At 53.4% G+C, this 15,455-nt stretch overlaps 6 protein-coding genes across 6 annotated transcripts; 3 read left to right on the forward strand and 3 right to left on the reverse strand.

The window, feature by feature from the left end:
- Positions 1 to 493: 493 nt before the first annotated feature.
- J4E78_005795 (uncharacterized protein) lies at positions 494 to 2,368 on the forward strand (the record flags this gene model as incomplete). The annotated part of the gene is made up of 3 exons (XM_049366411.1): positions 494 to 717; positions 765 to 1,052; positions 1,114 to 2,368. The coding sequence occupies 3 exons, from the start codon at positions 494 to 496 to the stop codon at positions 2,366 to 2,368; spliced, it is 1,767 nt and encodes a 588-aa protein (XP_049222137.1).
- A 638-nt stretch (positions 2,369 to 3,006) lies between these two features.
- Positions 3,007 to 4,506, forward strand: J4E78_005796 (uncharacterized protein; the record flags this gene model as incomplete). Its single annotated transcript, XM_049366412.1, has 1 exon — positions 3,007 to 4,506. One exon carries the CDS (start codon positions 3,007 to 3,009, stop codon positions 4,504 to 4,506), a length of 1,500 nt encoding a protein of 499 aa, XP_049222138.1.
- Positions 4,507 to 4,671: 165 nt separating this feature from the next.
- On the reverse strand, positions 4,672 to 5,532 carry J4E78_005797 (uncharacterized protein; the record flags this gene model as incomplete). Its single annotated transcript, XM_049366413.1, has 2 exons — positions 4,672 to 5,247; positions 5,302 to 5,532. The coding sequence occupies 2 exons, from the start codon at positions 5,530 to 5,532 to the stop codon at positions 4,672 to 4,674; spliced, it is 807 nt and encodes a 268-aa protein (XP_049222139.1).
- Positions 5,533 to 9,752: 4,220 nt separating this feature from the next.
- J4E78_005798 (uncharacterized protein) lies at positions 9,753 to 12,893 on the reverse strand (the record flags this gene model as incomplete). Its single annotated transcript, XM_049366414.1, has 3 exons — positions 9,753 to 11,530; positions 11,578 to 12,519; positions 12,569 to 12,893. The coding sequence occupies 3 exons, from the start codon at positions 12,891 to 12,893 to the stop codon at positions 9,753 to 9,755; spliced, it is 3,045 nt and encodes a 1,014-aa protein (XP_049222140.1).
- A 453-nt stretch (positions 12,894 to 13,346) lies between these two features.
- On the forward strand, positions 13,347 to 13,799 carry J4E78_005799 (uncharacterized protein; the record flags this gene model as incomplete). The annotated part of the gene is made up of 3 exons (XM_049366415.1): positions 13,347 to 13,508; positions 13,562 to 13,648; positions 13,698 to 13,799. 3 exons carry the CDS (start codon positions 13,347 to 13,349, stop codon positions 13,797 to 13,799), a joined length of 351 nt encoding a protein of 116 aa, XP_049222141.1.
- A 127-nt stretch (positions 13,800 to 13,926) lies between these two features.
- J4E78_005800 (uncharacterized protein) lies at positions 13,927 to 15,028 on the reverse strand (the record flags this gene model as incomplete). The annotated part of the gene is made up of 2 exons (XM_049366416.1): positions 13,927 to 14,939; positions 14,986 to 15,028. The coding sequence occupies 2 exons, from the start codon at positions 15,026 to 15,028 to the stop codon at positions 13,927 to 13,929; spliced, it is 1,056 nt and encodes a 351-aa protein (XP_049222142.1).
- Positions 15,029 to 15,455: the final 427 nt, after the last annotated feature.

Genomic DNA, 15,455 nt, shown 5'->3' on the forward strand with positions numbered 1-15,455 from the left:
CGCCTCCAGTAAACAACACGTTGCGCTCCTTCCATACCGTCCAAGATCCGAGCTTCGCCCGGACTTCCAATGCTCCGAACCTCCGCTGATAAGATTATCTCTGCATCTAATCAGATCGAATTTTCCGCGCTAGCACCTTCACGAACACCACCACTCCACTTTACGCATCCTCAATGCTACTTCAAGTATCGATGTTCCGGGACCAAGCACTGCCAAGTACTTGAAACCGCCTTGGTAGCCTTGTCATAGGTGCGAAATGTAGAAGGCGGTTCCAGTGTCATGGTCCTGGAGGGTCGGCAGTGGCATGTGGTGGCCTAAAGACTGCGGCTCTGTGGGTTTATACGAGTGACAAACGGGTGGAATAGGGTTCTGGATATTCGAGAAAGTATAAGAACGCATTGTAACATACAGTGATTGGGCGTAGTAGGCCTCTTCGTTGATCCTTTCTTCTCCTTTCTGGCCGGATTGCGCCATCGTTTCGGTGTCAGACAGCATGCAGTTCCTCTCTCGTCCCAAAAACCAGGTTACCGACTCTGTCGAGCCTGCCGATATGTCTCATCAAGCAGCCGACCCAGAGAAAGGCGTACATACCGATGCATCTCACAACAAGGCTACCGATCAAGAAAGTCTCTCCAGCAACGCCCAAGCCGGTGTCAAAGCCGTCGAGGCGGCGGCAACAGTATGGACGAAATACCATCTCATCGGCGCCTATGTCATGTTGGTCTCGCTCTTCTATCTTCATACCTCTACTAACATGTGCACAGCATCTGGTGGATCTACTTCGTCACGGCGCTTCAAGAAGTCGTCATTCGCGCCATGAACCCATACGTGACCAGCGCCTTCCGTCTCCACTCCCTTACAGCCGCTACAGGAATCATGTCCTCCATTATCGGAGGGTTGTCTAAGATCCCCTTAGCCAAGCTACTGGATATGTGGGGACGGCCTCAAGGACTCTTACTCTCGCTGTGCGTGTGGATGGTGGGATACATTATGATGGCTTCGTGTAAAAATGTGGAGACATATGCTGCGGCTCAGGTGTTCTCTTCTACTGGGTAAGCACTCTTCACCTCTTGCCTGGTAAGGTTGAAAGGCGTATCGCTAACGAAATTTCAGGTCACAAGCAGTCTCCTACATCCTGACCGTCTTCATTGCCGATACCTCGACCCTCAAGAACCGCGCTCTCATGCTCTCCTTTGCCACGTCGCCCTACATAATTACAACCTGGATCGGCGGTCCCGTCGCACAATCTGTGCTCTCCGGACCAGGCTGGCGCTGGGCCTTTGGCATCTTCACCATCATCATCCCCGTCGTCGTGATACCCCTCGCCGCCTTGGTCCTCTTCAACGATAGGAAAGCGCGGAAGCAAGGTCTACTTGAACCGCGCAGCATCGACTGGAGCGCTGTCGCCATCAAGAAGTTCTGTGTCGATATCGATGCTCTTGGTATCCTGATACTGGTAGCGGGCATGGCGCTCTTCTTGCTGCCGTTCAGCTTGTACAGCTACCAAGCGGAGAAATGGAAGAGCCCTATGATCATCGGTATGATAGTCGCTGGCTTCATCCTGCTCATCGCATTCCCCATCTGGGAAAGGTTCTTCGCGCCCGTCACGTTCATCCCTTACAAACTGCTCCTGGACCGTACCGTGTTCCTCGCCGGCATTATGTTCGTCTTCGTCTACTTCAACAGCGCGGTTTGGGGAAGCTACTTCGGGTCCATGTTGCAGGTGGTCTGGAACCTCAACGTGACCACCGCCAGCTACGTCCAGAGTATCTACCGCGTCGTTTCCTGTTTCTGGTGCTTGGCAGCTGTGGGGCCAGCGATCAGAATCACAGGGCGCTTCAAGTGGGTTGCCGTCTTCTTCGCACTACCGATTGACATCCTAGCCCTTGGGCTAATGATTCACTTCCGGCAGCCGGGTACATCAGTGGGCTTCATCGTCATGACGCAGATCTTCACTGCGGTCGCGGGAGGTACCATCGTCATCGCAGGTGAGCTGGCTATGATGGCGCCATCCGACCATCAGCACATGGCTGTCATCATCGCCGTTCTCAACCTCTTCTGCTCTATCGGCAGCGCAGTTGGAAGCACAGTCTCGGCAGCTATCTGGACTGGGACTTTCTACAACAACCTCGTCAAGAACGTCCCGGCTGGTGTCGATGTCGCGGATATCTACGCATCCTTACCCAACCAGCTCTCGTACGAGTGGGGATCGCCCGAGAGGACTGGGATTGCACAGTCGTATGCTGATTCGCAGCGGCTTATGCTCATCACGAGTATTTGCATGCTGGGATGCGCTCTCATCGCCGCTGCGGGATGGCGCGACATCAACGTCAAGAACATCAAGCAGGTGAAGGGACGCGTCGTGTAAAAATGCTTGCATACCAGGACTAGATAGCTACCGTATTATCTTAGTACAGCAACGTCAATATAATAGCAAGTAAATGTATGCGCATAGACACGTAGCCTCCTTTGTAGTTGTTTCAAAACACTCCAGTCAAAATACTCGCACATCATCAACTTCCAACACCCACCCTTCCTCACACACACGACGCATAAACGCCATCCCCGTCCCACGTCCTTCTTATCGATATGCCGCCGCTACCATCCCGGTGCGCATGAACGTCAGTCGCGTCTGAGACAGGGCCGGGCTAGGATGTCGTCAAACAATGCGCCAGTTAGATCCCGGCTGTCGGTGTTTCGCATCGCACCACCTCCAGATCGAGCGAGCATGCAGACGTCAGATGGCCATTTGGCATCGTGGAAGGAGATTATTCAGGGAATCGGGATGTGGAATTAGAGGGCGTGAAGATGGAGAGGGGTATTGGAGGACGCGTGGGTTGCGGGGGCTGTGCTTGTAGGGTTTGGAGGCGGCGTGGTGGGTTGGGGGTATGTAAAGAGCGAGATGGTAGCAATGTATGTGGGCAAGACACTGCTCTTCAGTCATTCATTCATTCACACTCATTCATTCCCGATAGCGTTCGGCCCACAGTCTTTTCCTCATACAATATGCCTTCCTTCGCGTTCTGGAAGAGCAACAAGCCGGATCCGTCCAAGGCACCTCTGCTCACTGAAGATGCAGCAGCTCAAGATTCTAGTATGGTCATCCCTCTGGTAGCCAAGAACCTGGATCTCAATCCGGATGGCGAGGATTCTGGGGTCTTCCTCTTCGACGATGACGCCATGCCGCTGGAGCCTGAGCAGGTACTGGAAGCTGTGCCTCTCATCGCAACGCCGCCTGCTGGAGAGCGGGAGCCTTTGATGCAAGAGCCTGAGCGAGAGATTCAGGTTCCGGTCAAGAACTACTCGAAAAAGCTGATTCTGGACGACACAGAGGAGGCACCAGCACCGCCACCAAAATCGTCGCCATTGAGCCAGCCCCAAGGCACTGCTGCGACAGAGAAACTCGTTTCTCTTGCGAAGGAAGAGACAGCAGCGGTCCAACATGTCCAGGAAGCCGTTCCACAGCAAGAAAGTCCCGCGCCTTCCCCTTCTACGCACGGCCAAGACAACGCCCTCAAACGGCCAATATCTACCGCAACGGCCAGTGCCACGCAATCCCGCGACCGAGACTCTGGTGTGTATGTCTCAGACGATGACAGCCTCCCACCACAGTCCCGACCCACATCCCTCGCTCTTAACGACTCCCATCATCAATCAAGGAACTCATCTATCTCTTTGAAGCATACCGTATCGACATCGACCACTTCACCCCGTCAACGCACGGACTCAATCGCACGCCTGAAACGGCCTGCAGAGTTGAACCTAGGAACGAACCCCGTATCCGACTCTTCCAAGCCACGCTCTGAGCTCGAAAAGCGGTACGATTTGATCCGCAATTCGAAGACGCAGTCGAAAGCTGCTCTGCGGTCGCCTACAGCGCTTTTGCAGGAGCGATTGAACATGTCGGCGAAGAAAGAGAGGGTCGAGGAAGAGAAGACGCGTGTTTTCACACCACCACGGCAGACGACGAACGGGTGCTGGCTACCGGGTCCAGGCGCGCATGTTGGTGCCTTCACCAGCACATCAGTTCGTGCGCGGACAGAAGCTGGCAATCGACCAGCTTGGTGGTGTAAAGTCGACAAACTCGTCGTGTTCGATGGCATCGATGCTGGTAGCGATGGGGATATGAAAATCCACACTCGCTCCAGCAAAGGTCTTAGCATTGCGCGTCGACGTGGCGACATGGAGACGATCGTGATTCCGATGGACTGTGCACACTGTCAGGAGATGCTGAACCGACATGAGTGGAAGTACGATATGCGCGTGTGTAAGAGGAGTGTGTGTTGGGATTGTAAAGAGAGGTGCAAGTGGGAGTTGAAACAAGAGAAGCTCGCCCTCGAGGGAACGACGGCCAGATTGGATGGCAACAGGTACCGGGCGGATAGTTTGTTGCAAGACGAAAGACACGATGAGGAGCACATGATGCAGAAAGTTGGCATTGAGCAAGATCGGCCGATGAGCCCGATTGAGGCCTTGGGTGGGATCGAAGAGAGACTGAGCGCGTAGAAATGCCGTAGCTTGAGATGGAAGTAGCAACGTGGATGAAGAGATACAAAGGAGAACGTAGCGACTTACACCATGAGCCGTCGATCGGCTTTAGCAACAATCGAGTATCGTGACACTATGCAATCTTATCCTTCCAAAGATGACACTATGTGTCAGTCGTTTGCCTCAGTCCAGATCCATAGCGTCGTCCATGTATTCAAAAGGCGTGTCTTCAATCTCCATGCTTGTATATCCATACGACGTCTTGGGCTCGAAGTCTCGACTGGTCAAGGTTCCATTCGTAGTACCGCCGGAATGCTGCTGCTGCACTGCCTCATGAGCAAGATCACATCCACCAATGATATTGCGCAACATATGCTCTAGCTGCAGATCTTGCAGCGACATATTCGCGCGCGCGTCACCGCTGGCTATGTTAGCCTTGCTATCAGCATCTTTCCACGCGTTACGGTATTCCTTCGCAATGCCTAGTTGTACACGAACGTCCTGTAGCCCCAGCGATCCCGCCAATGGACTCTTCTCGTCATCTAAAGCTTCTAGCAGGTTCGCGTGGAAGGCATGCGAAGCCATCGGTCGCGTTCGGTGAAGATCGGGATTGGTCTCGTAACGTAGGGCGTTGAAGTTCGTGCGCGGCGCAGAGGCAGAGACGGAGACACCGAAGATGGCGAGGCAGTCTGTGATGTAGCGCTCGAGCAGCGTGTAGAATTCGAAGAAGTCGACTTTGAACATGGATTCGGCTTGTTTCTGCGCCGTGTCAGTCTCGCGACGGTAGGGGTGACGGGGCTGATAGCTGCTTACACTCGATGCGCCGCTTCCCATTGCGTGTTGGGACTGGTGGTATTCGTTCTCTTGCGCAGCTGCTTGTACGATCTCCATGGTGCGAAAGTAGGACACCATGAGCATCTCGGCTTTCCAACGGACGCGTCCTAGCAAACGCGTTACGCGATCTTTATCCTGTTTGAGCTTCTCGGCTTTCGATTGGGCTAGACTCTCGGCAGGCGTCTTTGGTGCATACTTGGACGTCTTCATGGTGCCCGTGATACGTCTCGTGTGAGTCGGGGGTAATGGTTGAATTAAGCTATGGAAGTAGGCATTCGTCGGGCTTTCAGCTATCCAGTCATCGATAAGCACTGGCGGAGTAATGAGGGTTATCGTTTCGAGTACATCGAGCTTTCACGGCGCTTTCACTATGCAAGTCAGGCATCGTAGGGTTTCAATGTGAGCGCGAACTGTTGCAGACGCTGTGAGAAGCAAACCACTGTAGATGGTTCGTGCCGAGGCTCATGGCTGACTCAGCTCGCACCTGGAAAGTCAAACACCTCCATCTGCGATCGCTTGGGGTAAAGGTACAACGCTGACATTCAGCCCCACCCAAGAGAGACGCAGTGTAACATCGCGTAGGATATGATGCATATACTCGCAGGTTCCGATAGGTGGATGCGTCGCTGCCTGGAAACTATGCCAGCTGTGCCGCAGCCACGCATTTGGTTGATATGCAAGGGGTGAGTGAAACTCACTTATATCCCGACCAAGCTCGATACCATTCACAATATCTCTCACTTTAAAATGGCGCGCGCAACTCGAAAGCGAAAGGCTGTCGATTATGATGACTACTACGACACGTCATCAGCCAGTTCCAGCATGTCTCGAGCGGGTTCCATTGAATCGGCTCGTCAAGATAACAAAGGGAACAAGAAGAGGAAGAAGAGGAAAACCGTAGGATGCGATAATTCAGACATCGAGGAAGTACATCCTGCCTCCATTTTCAAGACACCCCGAAACCCTCGAGCGACGTTCGAAGGCCTCCCAACTGAAATGCGCCTTCAGATCTACGATTACCTACGCGACTTGTTACACATCCACGTACGCAGACGTGTAAAGACGAAGAAAGAAGCTTCGTCCCAAGCCAGAAAGCCGCCGCCTTTCGTGTGGTATCCCTGCCGCCGTACCAATCCGAACACGCGGTTGCTATGCGCGAATCCCGAGTGGTCAGGCATGTGCAAAGAAGAAGATCGTTGCAGCTACAAAGCCGACTCTCCAGTCGAGCCCCGAGGACCCTGGGCCCTCATAGCATCCAACAAGGCCATCCGCAATGAAGCCAAGGAGCTTTTCCTCCGTGACACCGTCTTGTCAGTCAATTCGCAGGACCTACACCCCTGGTTAAACCATCTGGTCAGACATGCTCCGCAGCGCATGAATCATCTGCATCATATCACTCTTACCGGCCCGAACGAATGGAATAGCGAGTATACGGGTCTTGTGCAGTTGCTGCAAGAATACGTACCGAACCTCGCAGGGCTTGGATTCCAGTTCTATACTCACGGCTGTTCTTCAATCGACATACATCAGGTATCTCAAAACTCAATCCGCATGGAGCAGGTTGAGTGCAGGAATTGGCTGGTTTCGAATCTGCTGACTCAATTCGAATATCCTATCGCGTTTGCTCTGGAGGCCATCATTTGGCATAAAACGGGACCATCGAAACGTCTTGCTATTCGAATGATTTCACAGGACAGCGAAGATGGGGAGGACGAAGCTGATGTGTACGTTGACATCGATGACCCGGGGAAATGGGCGGAGACGAGCCTGCAGGCGAAATGGCGAGAGTCTTGGCGGAAGGAGAATTACGAAAGGGCACTGAGCAATGTAGTTTAGATTGGCGATTGGTGTACTTGGTGTAAATGACGTTGCAGTTCAGAGCGATACGTCCACTGCTCCTCAAATAATCGTAACTTCTTCTTGCTCCATATCCTCCAAACGGGTAACGTCCGCAAACTCTGGGCACAGCTCTTTGAATTGGCTTGTGTTGTGTTCTCCCCAGGGATGCGCAAAAAGCCCGACTCTTCGAAATATTCGCTGGGACAGATCGACAGGCTCCAAGATGATGCCGACTAGATGTGCCGGCTCCCATCCTAACTCCTTCTCATCCGAGCTTTTTCGACGGGCTCCACGGATTTCAAGCACACAAAACCAACATCCGGCACATGATATCCGGGTGTCATCAAAATGCTCGCACCACTGGCTAAAAAGATATCTTTCGAGGACATGCGAAAGTCCATATCTTGCATTCCTATCGGTGGCTTTCCGCATATGGCATGCGAGCCGGAGATATCCGGATGATACTCTCCCGAAGTCGTCATCCCGAACATTCTCTATGCGCACTTCACGTACATCGGCGAGTTCATGTTTTGATACATGATCTGGGATGGCTCTTGTCCACAGAAATACAATACGTCCTTTCAATGAGAGCCAAGACCACGAAGGTACTATTATTTAGGGTTAGTCAATGTTGCATTGTTGGATTGGGGCAGTAACGAAGCTGGACGAACCTCGGTGGCTTTTTTGGGGCCGGTCCAATTGACCATCTGAAATTTCTTTGAACGATCTTGGTTTTAACCAAAGCAAACTTCGGACGATATCTTTGTACCAGATACCAGCCACGTATCGATCTTGCAACTTCGCCTGGAACGCTCTTGCTAACCCCGATAGGGCGGGTAGTGCGTCTCCGTCATACGTCAGTTGGCACATCGAGAACCATTGCGCAAGAGCTAGCCATCTCAGATGATGATCAACCGTCCTTGGATTGGTATCCATGGTATCCCTTCCGAGAAGACTAGGCACTTTGAACGGCAAATCAACGCCCCAGACAGGCCGACGAGTCAGTGGCGGTGGGCCTTCGGGGTGTAACTCGGTGGTGACCAGTTGTGTACATTCCCAGCCAAGCAGATCATCGAAGTAAATAGACTTGGGGCTTAGGAGTCGTTCCTGGAAAACCCAGCCGCGCGACATCAGCTTCGATTGATTGACCCGTTTTACCGCAGTGGCTTCGTGTAGGATACGAGAGAATCTCCGGGCACCCCATTGGAAATCTATGTAGAATGGAGCCAGCCCGGTTGAGTCCAGTCCGGTATACAGTCCTGTTCCAGGAATATTAGAGGCCCTCGTTGCTCCCACGTGCACAAATGCATTTGCGTATATCTCGCCCATGGACGAGATCTCGTGGTCACAGTCCGCGGGATCATCTTGGATAAGGCAAAGTGCATCGATCCATATGAAAGGAATACTGAGTCGTCGACACAAGTCAATAGCGTCTAAGAACACTGCTGGTAATGTGTTTGGTTGGATGGCTTCAAGGAGTTCGTGCAGATTCGAAGTCAGAAGCTTAGGCATGTCTCCGTTCTGCCATCTGTGACTCAAAGTGATGTATCTACGGTCCTTCTTGTCGGAGAGTCCGGCTGTGATTGTAAGGCGCGGTAGATAGGCGGTTGAGACATCGATGAGTCTGGTCGGTACGAACGTATTAGTCCTTTCTAGTTTTACCTGACGACAAGCACTGTGTGTTTCTTCACATATTCGTATCCATTCTGTGATGGTACGGAGATGTGCTTCATCGCCAGTCCAAGAAGTCAAGGCTGTCGTGACACGTACCGGGCGCGGCACAGTGCGTTTATGTCTCTGATACACAAATGGCGTTCCGTTCGAAAGATTGTACTCTGCGACCCTGAGTTGTAGTCCAAAACGACGGTCGTCGAGACCGGTGTACCCATCAATTGAGAATTTGATCGAGTGGAGGCCAGGTAGATTCGATGCGTCGTACGATGGCTGGTTTGTTATGTAGCCGAGATACGCATGAAAACCACCGTCTCCAGCAATGTTTTTGATACCGTCACCCGATTGCAAGAAGGTAAGGAAGTGACAACAGAGCAGGCATTTTCGCTCTGCGGCGACGGTGATGTCTTCCAAAGTGTACTCAACGTGCAGCTGTTCTTTAAAATCCAGATCCTCAGGCAGTATGCAAAGCTTTTTGCATTTAGCACAAAACGACGGGTTGAGGCTCTCGATATCCTGTTCTGACTCGGATGGATCGGGCGCTGCGCTCACGCTAGAGGTCGACATGGCACAGCGCTAAAGGGTGAAGAAGCCAGTGTGGTCATGTTGGTAGGCAAGAAACAGAACGCAGAAGTGCGGGGTTGCTTCCATGAATGTGCCTCACTCACGCAGGAACCTAGTCGCTATCGTCGCACCTTCCTTAAAACAAACTTGCCAAAAGACATGACGTACACATTCCCAGCGAGATATCTGAGCCAAGTAGAACATACAATGCCTTATTCAAGACGACCTCATGTCTAAACAAGTGCAACGCGACAACAAAGTGCTTGCTAAACTACCAAATCCACCACATCGCATCATCATCTCATGAGGTATGCCAGTCCCCATAACCCCTCAAACGCCATGCCTTCGAAGTTGACTTAGAAAGTGCCAACGACCCTCTTGACCATCTTCCTCATACCCTCACCACTGATCTGCACAGCACCTTCAAGTTCGGCACTACGCAGTACCTCCAGGAACTCCTGGTTCTCGACCTGTTCGCTGGCGCCTTCTCGCACCTTCTTGACTAGGTCGTTCATGCGCACACTCTGGCCAGCAGAGCCGAGCTCGTCGAGCGAGGCAAGAACCGCACGCTTGAGGTCTTCTTTCCTGCGGCGGTCGCTGGTCGATGTACCTTCGGTGAGGAGCGACATGTCGATCAGACCGGTGCGTGCATCCGTAGCTGCTTGCTTGAGCGCCGACTTGATGAGGCGGACAGCCTCGTGAACGTCGTCGGCCGTGACTTCCTCTGATAGGCGCATCTTTGCGTGGGCTTCTGCGAGACGGATCATGGATTCCAATTGACGTGTAGTAGCTGTGATTCTTCGTTCTTGCGAGCGAATGTCGGCACCGAGGCTGCGCATCGCGACGTATGCGTCAACGAGAGCCTTCGATGCGGGCTCAGTGATCTTGGGGTGGATGTTTGAGCGCGCGTAAGAGATGTAGGCAGTCAAGAACTCGATAGGCATGACCTCGTTCTTGTTGGCATTCTCAGGCGTGTCTTCAAGATACATGCCAACCAAATGGCGAGCCATGCGACGATCGTTCTGCTCATCGATGCGGTCCAAGACGAGGTAGACAAGATCGAAACGCGAAAGCAGCGTAGGCGGAAGATCGATGTTTTGCGGAACGGGGAGGTTGACGTTGTACTTCGATCCGATAGGGTTGGCAGATGCCAAAATCGAGGTACGGGCGTTGAGAGTGGTGATGATACCAGCTTTGGCGATGGAAACCGTCTGCTGTTCCATGACTTCGTGAAGAACGGATCGCGTTGCCTCCGACATCTTATCGAACTCGTCAATGCAGCATACACCGCCGTCAGACAACACCAAAGCGCCAGACTCAAGCACAAGCTGTCTGGTTTCGGGATCGCGGGTGACGTATGCAGTTAGACCAACTGCAGAGGAACCCTTTCCGGAGGTGTACACACCGCGCGGTGCGATCCTGTGTACGTACTGTAGAATCTGAGATTTAGCTGTGGACGGGTCACCACACAGTAGGACGTTGATGTCGCCACGGTATTTCGGACTGCCACCCTTCTCGAACTGCTTGTTGGTGCCACCGAAAAGTTGAAGCAGGATACCCTTCTTCACATCGTCCATTTCGTAAATGCTGGGCGCCAGCGAGCGAGAGAGCAGATCGTAAACGTCAGGACGAGCGCCAGTAGCCTTTATCCTCTCCTCTTCCTCTTCGGAGACCTTGCGGGTTTCTTCAATATCACCAGCTGCGTGCTCTGCGAGTTCCTCTTCGATTGTTGATACGTCAATGCCCATTCGCTTCTTGTCAACCTTCTGGATGTGAAGGGCGTCGACGTAAGTCTTGAAGATATTCTTTACGGATCGCTGGCGCGGGTTGATGCGAACTTGATTGCACTTGAAGATACCAGTGATCTCAACGCGATCACCGGCCTTGCAGACATCCACGAGTTCATCGTATGCACACAATGACACCGAATGAGGTGTTTGGCCGTCCGGCATGTCATCTGGTGTCTCTTGTAGCTTGATGACCTGCTTGTTCGCGAAGCCGGAGCGGTTGTGCACGATCTGCATCGAGTTTGGCGAGTCGCATACGGCGCGCGGGCACTTGGTGGGCTCGGTGATCTTGCCACGGTCGATGTCGACCCTGACAGTATGGTTACAGACAGAGCAGCGGAAGAAAGCTAGCAAGGTTAGCAGAAGACTTCAGACATCCCTATCATAGACTTACCATCCTTCATGTCTGGGATGATAGGCGTGGTCCTAATCACCAGACCCTTGACACTGACCAGCTTGTCCATGTCGCCAGGGTTGAGTTCACGCAAGTTGATCGTGTGATCGAGACCAAACGGCCTGACATTGTACGTCTTTTGGTCGACCTCACTGACCAGATTCGGGATTTCTGCGAACGGAGCCGGAGACGGAGCACCAGGTGTAGGGGCATCGGAACTCAGCATGGGCGGGAGGGAGCTCGAGTCGCGAGCCCTGGGTTGAGCAGCACGCTGTGCTTGTGACATCTGGGTTCGCATTTCTGCCATGCGCTTCTCAGCAAGTTCGAGCATGGTGTCCTTGATCGCCACGTCCATGATGGGGATGATTTCGTTCGGATAAGCCTGCAGTTGATGCCAGAGCTTCCTTGTTGGCGGATAAGACTTGAGATTGCGCGCGTCCAGGTTCAATGGCGTGACACCGAGCTCCAGCATCATCTTCATGATATCGACATATTCTCTGGCCATGGCCGGGTGACTGTCCGGAAGACTCAGGCCCTCAGCCAGCTCCCCATCCTGAACCATGCGATACTTCCTTCGGAAGTTCATCAAGAAGTCTCTCATGGCATGCCGGGCATCGACAAGCGACACATTTGTTCCCCAAATGACTCGTGTAGAGTTGCCGCCCAAGACGTCTGCATCTGATGTGTCAGGGTTGATGTTGGAGAAGGTTGGTGCGTCCGAAGCCTCCTGCACTGGCATGCCATTCTCGTCGACAAAGAGCCTGCGCCGGCGATTGGTAGAGCTGGTGCCGAAGACGTCTGAGTGGATGTCGCTTCGTCGATTTCGGGCTGCAGATTCGGAGCCGCCCACGAAAAGGGCGCTGCTACTGCTCCCAGGGACGTTCTGGGCATTGCGGGCTCGACCAGGGCTAGAGGAGGATGCGTAGTGGATGGGCGATGAATCTGTGTCTGTCAGCGGTGCATACTGGAGCTCATATCAGTCTCTACATACCCCCAATCGTCATCGCAGACGCCTTTGGTGTTGCACCGCCATCACTCTCTTCGTCGCCATTCGCTGGCCCCGAATTGGAGGGGTTTGCAGGCGATGAGCGGAAGAAGAGCGGGGATTGTGTCGAAGTGGTCTGGAATCTTGCATTGCGAGGAGTCGCTTGCGATCCACGTTGCGACGCCTGCGAAGCCTCGGACTGTAACTGCTCCTCTGGACCTACTGGCGCTGGGCTGCTGTCGGATACCTGAGAATTCTGACCACGGGCGCTTCGCCGTGGAGTCGCCGACGCAGAAGTGCGCTGAGAGCGGCGCTTCTCGGGAGAAGACATGGTTGCGGTGCTCTATGCGGCAGCAACGGTGAATGTGTTGATGTTGCAGAGGGGTTGCCAGGGACGGTGGGCTTGTCGCGCCTACTCCTTTCGCAGCGACGCGTGGGACGCGTTCTAGGCTAGTCTGCAAACGGACGTAAGTGGTCTTGGCATGCCAGAGGCAAGTCCAATTGCAGACCAAAAAACGACTGCTACTGGAGATGTCTTTCTGTGAAAGCCACTGAGGTCATTCTGCAAACATCAAGTGCCATTTGACAGCATTATGTGTACACATGCAGACCATGCTGTAGACTAATTCTACTAGTGGGGCAGCTAGCCCCGCTGTGAACAAATGTTTACAAGCAGGCAACGACGAACAGCGACACTAATCAGCTCAACTAAACCTCCAGTTCTCGTTTTCTACCTCTTTCAATCACAGACTACTTCGATCTGTAACCAATATCAATCTAAATCATGGCGCCTCCATCTAAACTCGCGATCGCAACTGGCGTCGTAACCCGCCTTGTCAAGGAAGAAGCCAGCTACCACAAGGAAATCGAGCAGCAAGAGGCGCGCATCAAGAAGGCCGAGGCCAATGAGGGAGATGAGAACGGCGAATACACCCTGAAGCAAGAGGTACAGAGTCTCGGCAATCCTGATACTAAACATGATCACTAACTGCGGTGTAGCGTCAAGCACTCCAGGAGACCAAGAACGTCCTGCCTGGCATGAAGACCAAGATTGAGCAGGCAGTTGAGCGGCTGGAGGAGGAGCTCGTAAGTTCAGGCTGCTATGGGCTGGGTATCCCGTACTAACAATCTGTAGGAGAACAACAAAGAAGGCGGCGCCCAGGCATCACCGGAGGAAATCACCAAGGCGAAAGAGGCTGTCGAAAAGGGCAAGGCGGCCATGCGTGAAGCTTCTTAGATTCGTAGCTACCGAAGAGATAGTTGGTATCGCCGCCGTATGGTAGTGGTACAAAGATGATGGAAATGATACCCTGAACACCGCGCTATGCAATCAAATCATCAGAAGAACCATCATCTATATGTGATCACGACTCGTCCATCTTGGTGTCTGTGCGATCTTCGCCATCCTCCTCCCCATCTTCAAGATCCTCGCCCTCTTCCAGCCCAGAAGAGTCACCATCGTTGGCGTCTCCTGAGTGTGCCCCAAGGTCCGCCATCTCTGTGTCATCGGCGGCACCAGATCTAGCAGGTGAGGGCGCTGCGCTGGCTTCCCGTGATAGAGGCTTCAGGCGATCTTGTGGTGGTACGCGTAGTGACGAAGAGCCGTCTCCGCTCTGGCTGGCATGCCCAGGTGTCATGCCACCATCTGGTCGCGGTGTACCGGCATGGCTGACGTCTCCTCTGGAGGTGCTGCCCTCGCCTTCGCCATCTTCGTCACCATCCTTCATCATGCCCTCCTTGCGCTCAGCCTCCTCCTTCTCGTCCTTGATCATGCGCAACATGCCGCGTGCTTCTTCCTCGATTCGTCCGAACTGCGTGCGTCGCTCCTTCCAGGTAGCCTTAGCCAACCGGACTTCTGAATTGAGCTCCTCTATCTCCTGGTCCAGCTTCTCGTGTGCGTGTGCTTGCTCGTCCCGTGGCTTCAGCATCTTGCTGTTGGTGATCTTCTCCGTGAGCTCGTCGTACGTCTTACGCACGGCCAGCGTCTCTTTCGCCTCGACCAGTCTGACGCGCAGGTTCTCTATGTTCTTGCGCACGTGCTCCTGCTTTGCCTCGATGGCCGTCTTCTCATCGGCGTAACGCGCGCGCTCGGTGTGATTGCTATTCGTGGTGAATTCGGATCGAACAATCGCAAAGTCCAGCAGTGACAGCTCGTTCATGATGTCTTTCCGCCATATCTCGATCTTGTGCGCTTGTTGCTCGCGCTCGACAGCGACTGCTGCGGCATCCTCCTCTGCGCCTGAGGCATCTGGGGGCGGGGAGGGGAGTTGTCTGGGGCGCGCATCCTCGAAGAAGTCTGGCTTGAGTATGCGACTGGCCGTGTTTGTGTATGGGCGTGCTTCCACAGCTAGTAGGCGGGCTACATTGTGCAGCGCATCTGCTGGAATTAGTCGGAGCTTTGTAGTGAGTGAAAGACGCCTTACCCTCATCGGGTTGAGAAAGCAGGCCCCAGTCGTTGATCGCCATGTTTTCTGAATGGTCGAAGAACAGGGAGGTGTTGTTTGTGGTATCGTACGTCGTCGTCGTCAAAGTCGCGATGTTGAGGTCCAAGAGTTGAATCGATCAACGCGTTTGGCAGGGGTCCGCTAGCGCCTGCGATCAGACGTCAGAGGCCAGTCCACCGCGCCTTCTACACTTTCACTCACTCTTCACTCTCGTCATCACTCTCCCGTTCATCGCTTCGCATCCTTCTGGCAAGCGTCACTCTTACAACCAGCTTCTTGATCCGGACTAGCCCACCAACATGCTGCCGTGAGCCCCGTGGGGTCCTCAGCCCCATCTACGGTTCACGCCGCCCTCGTTCGGCCTGTCCATGATTCACATTACATAGACGACACCCTATCAACGAACACCGACGAACCTGTCAGCAAACCACCTCTCTACGACCAAAACC

The sequence above is a fragment of the Alternaria triticimaculans genome, assembly GCF_023758025.1.
Source record: "Alternaria triticimaculans strain BMP 0046 chromosome Unknown scaffold_7, whole genome shotgun sequence".
NCBI lineage: Eukaryota > Fungi > Ascomycota > Dothideomycetes > Pleosporales > Pleosporaceae > Alternaria > Alternaria triticimaculans.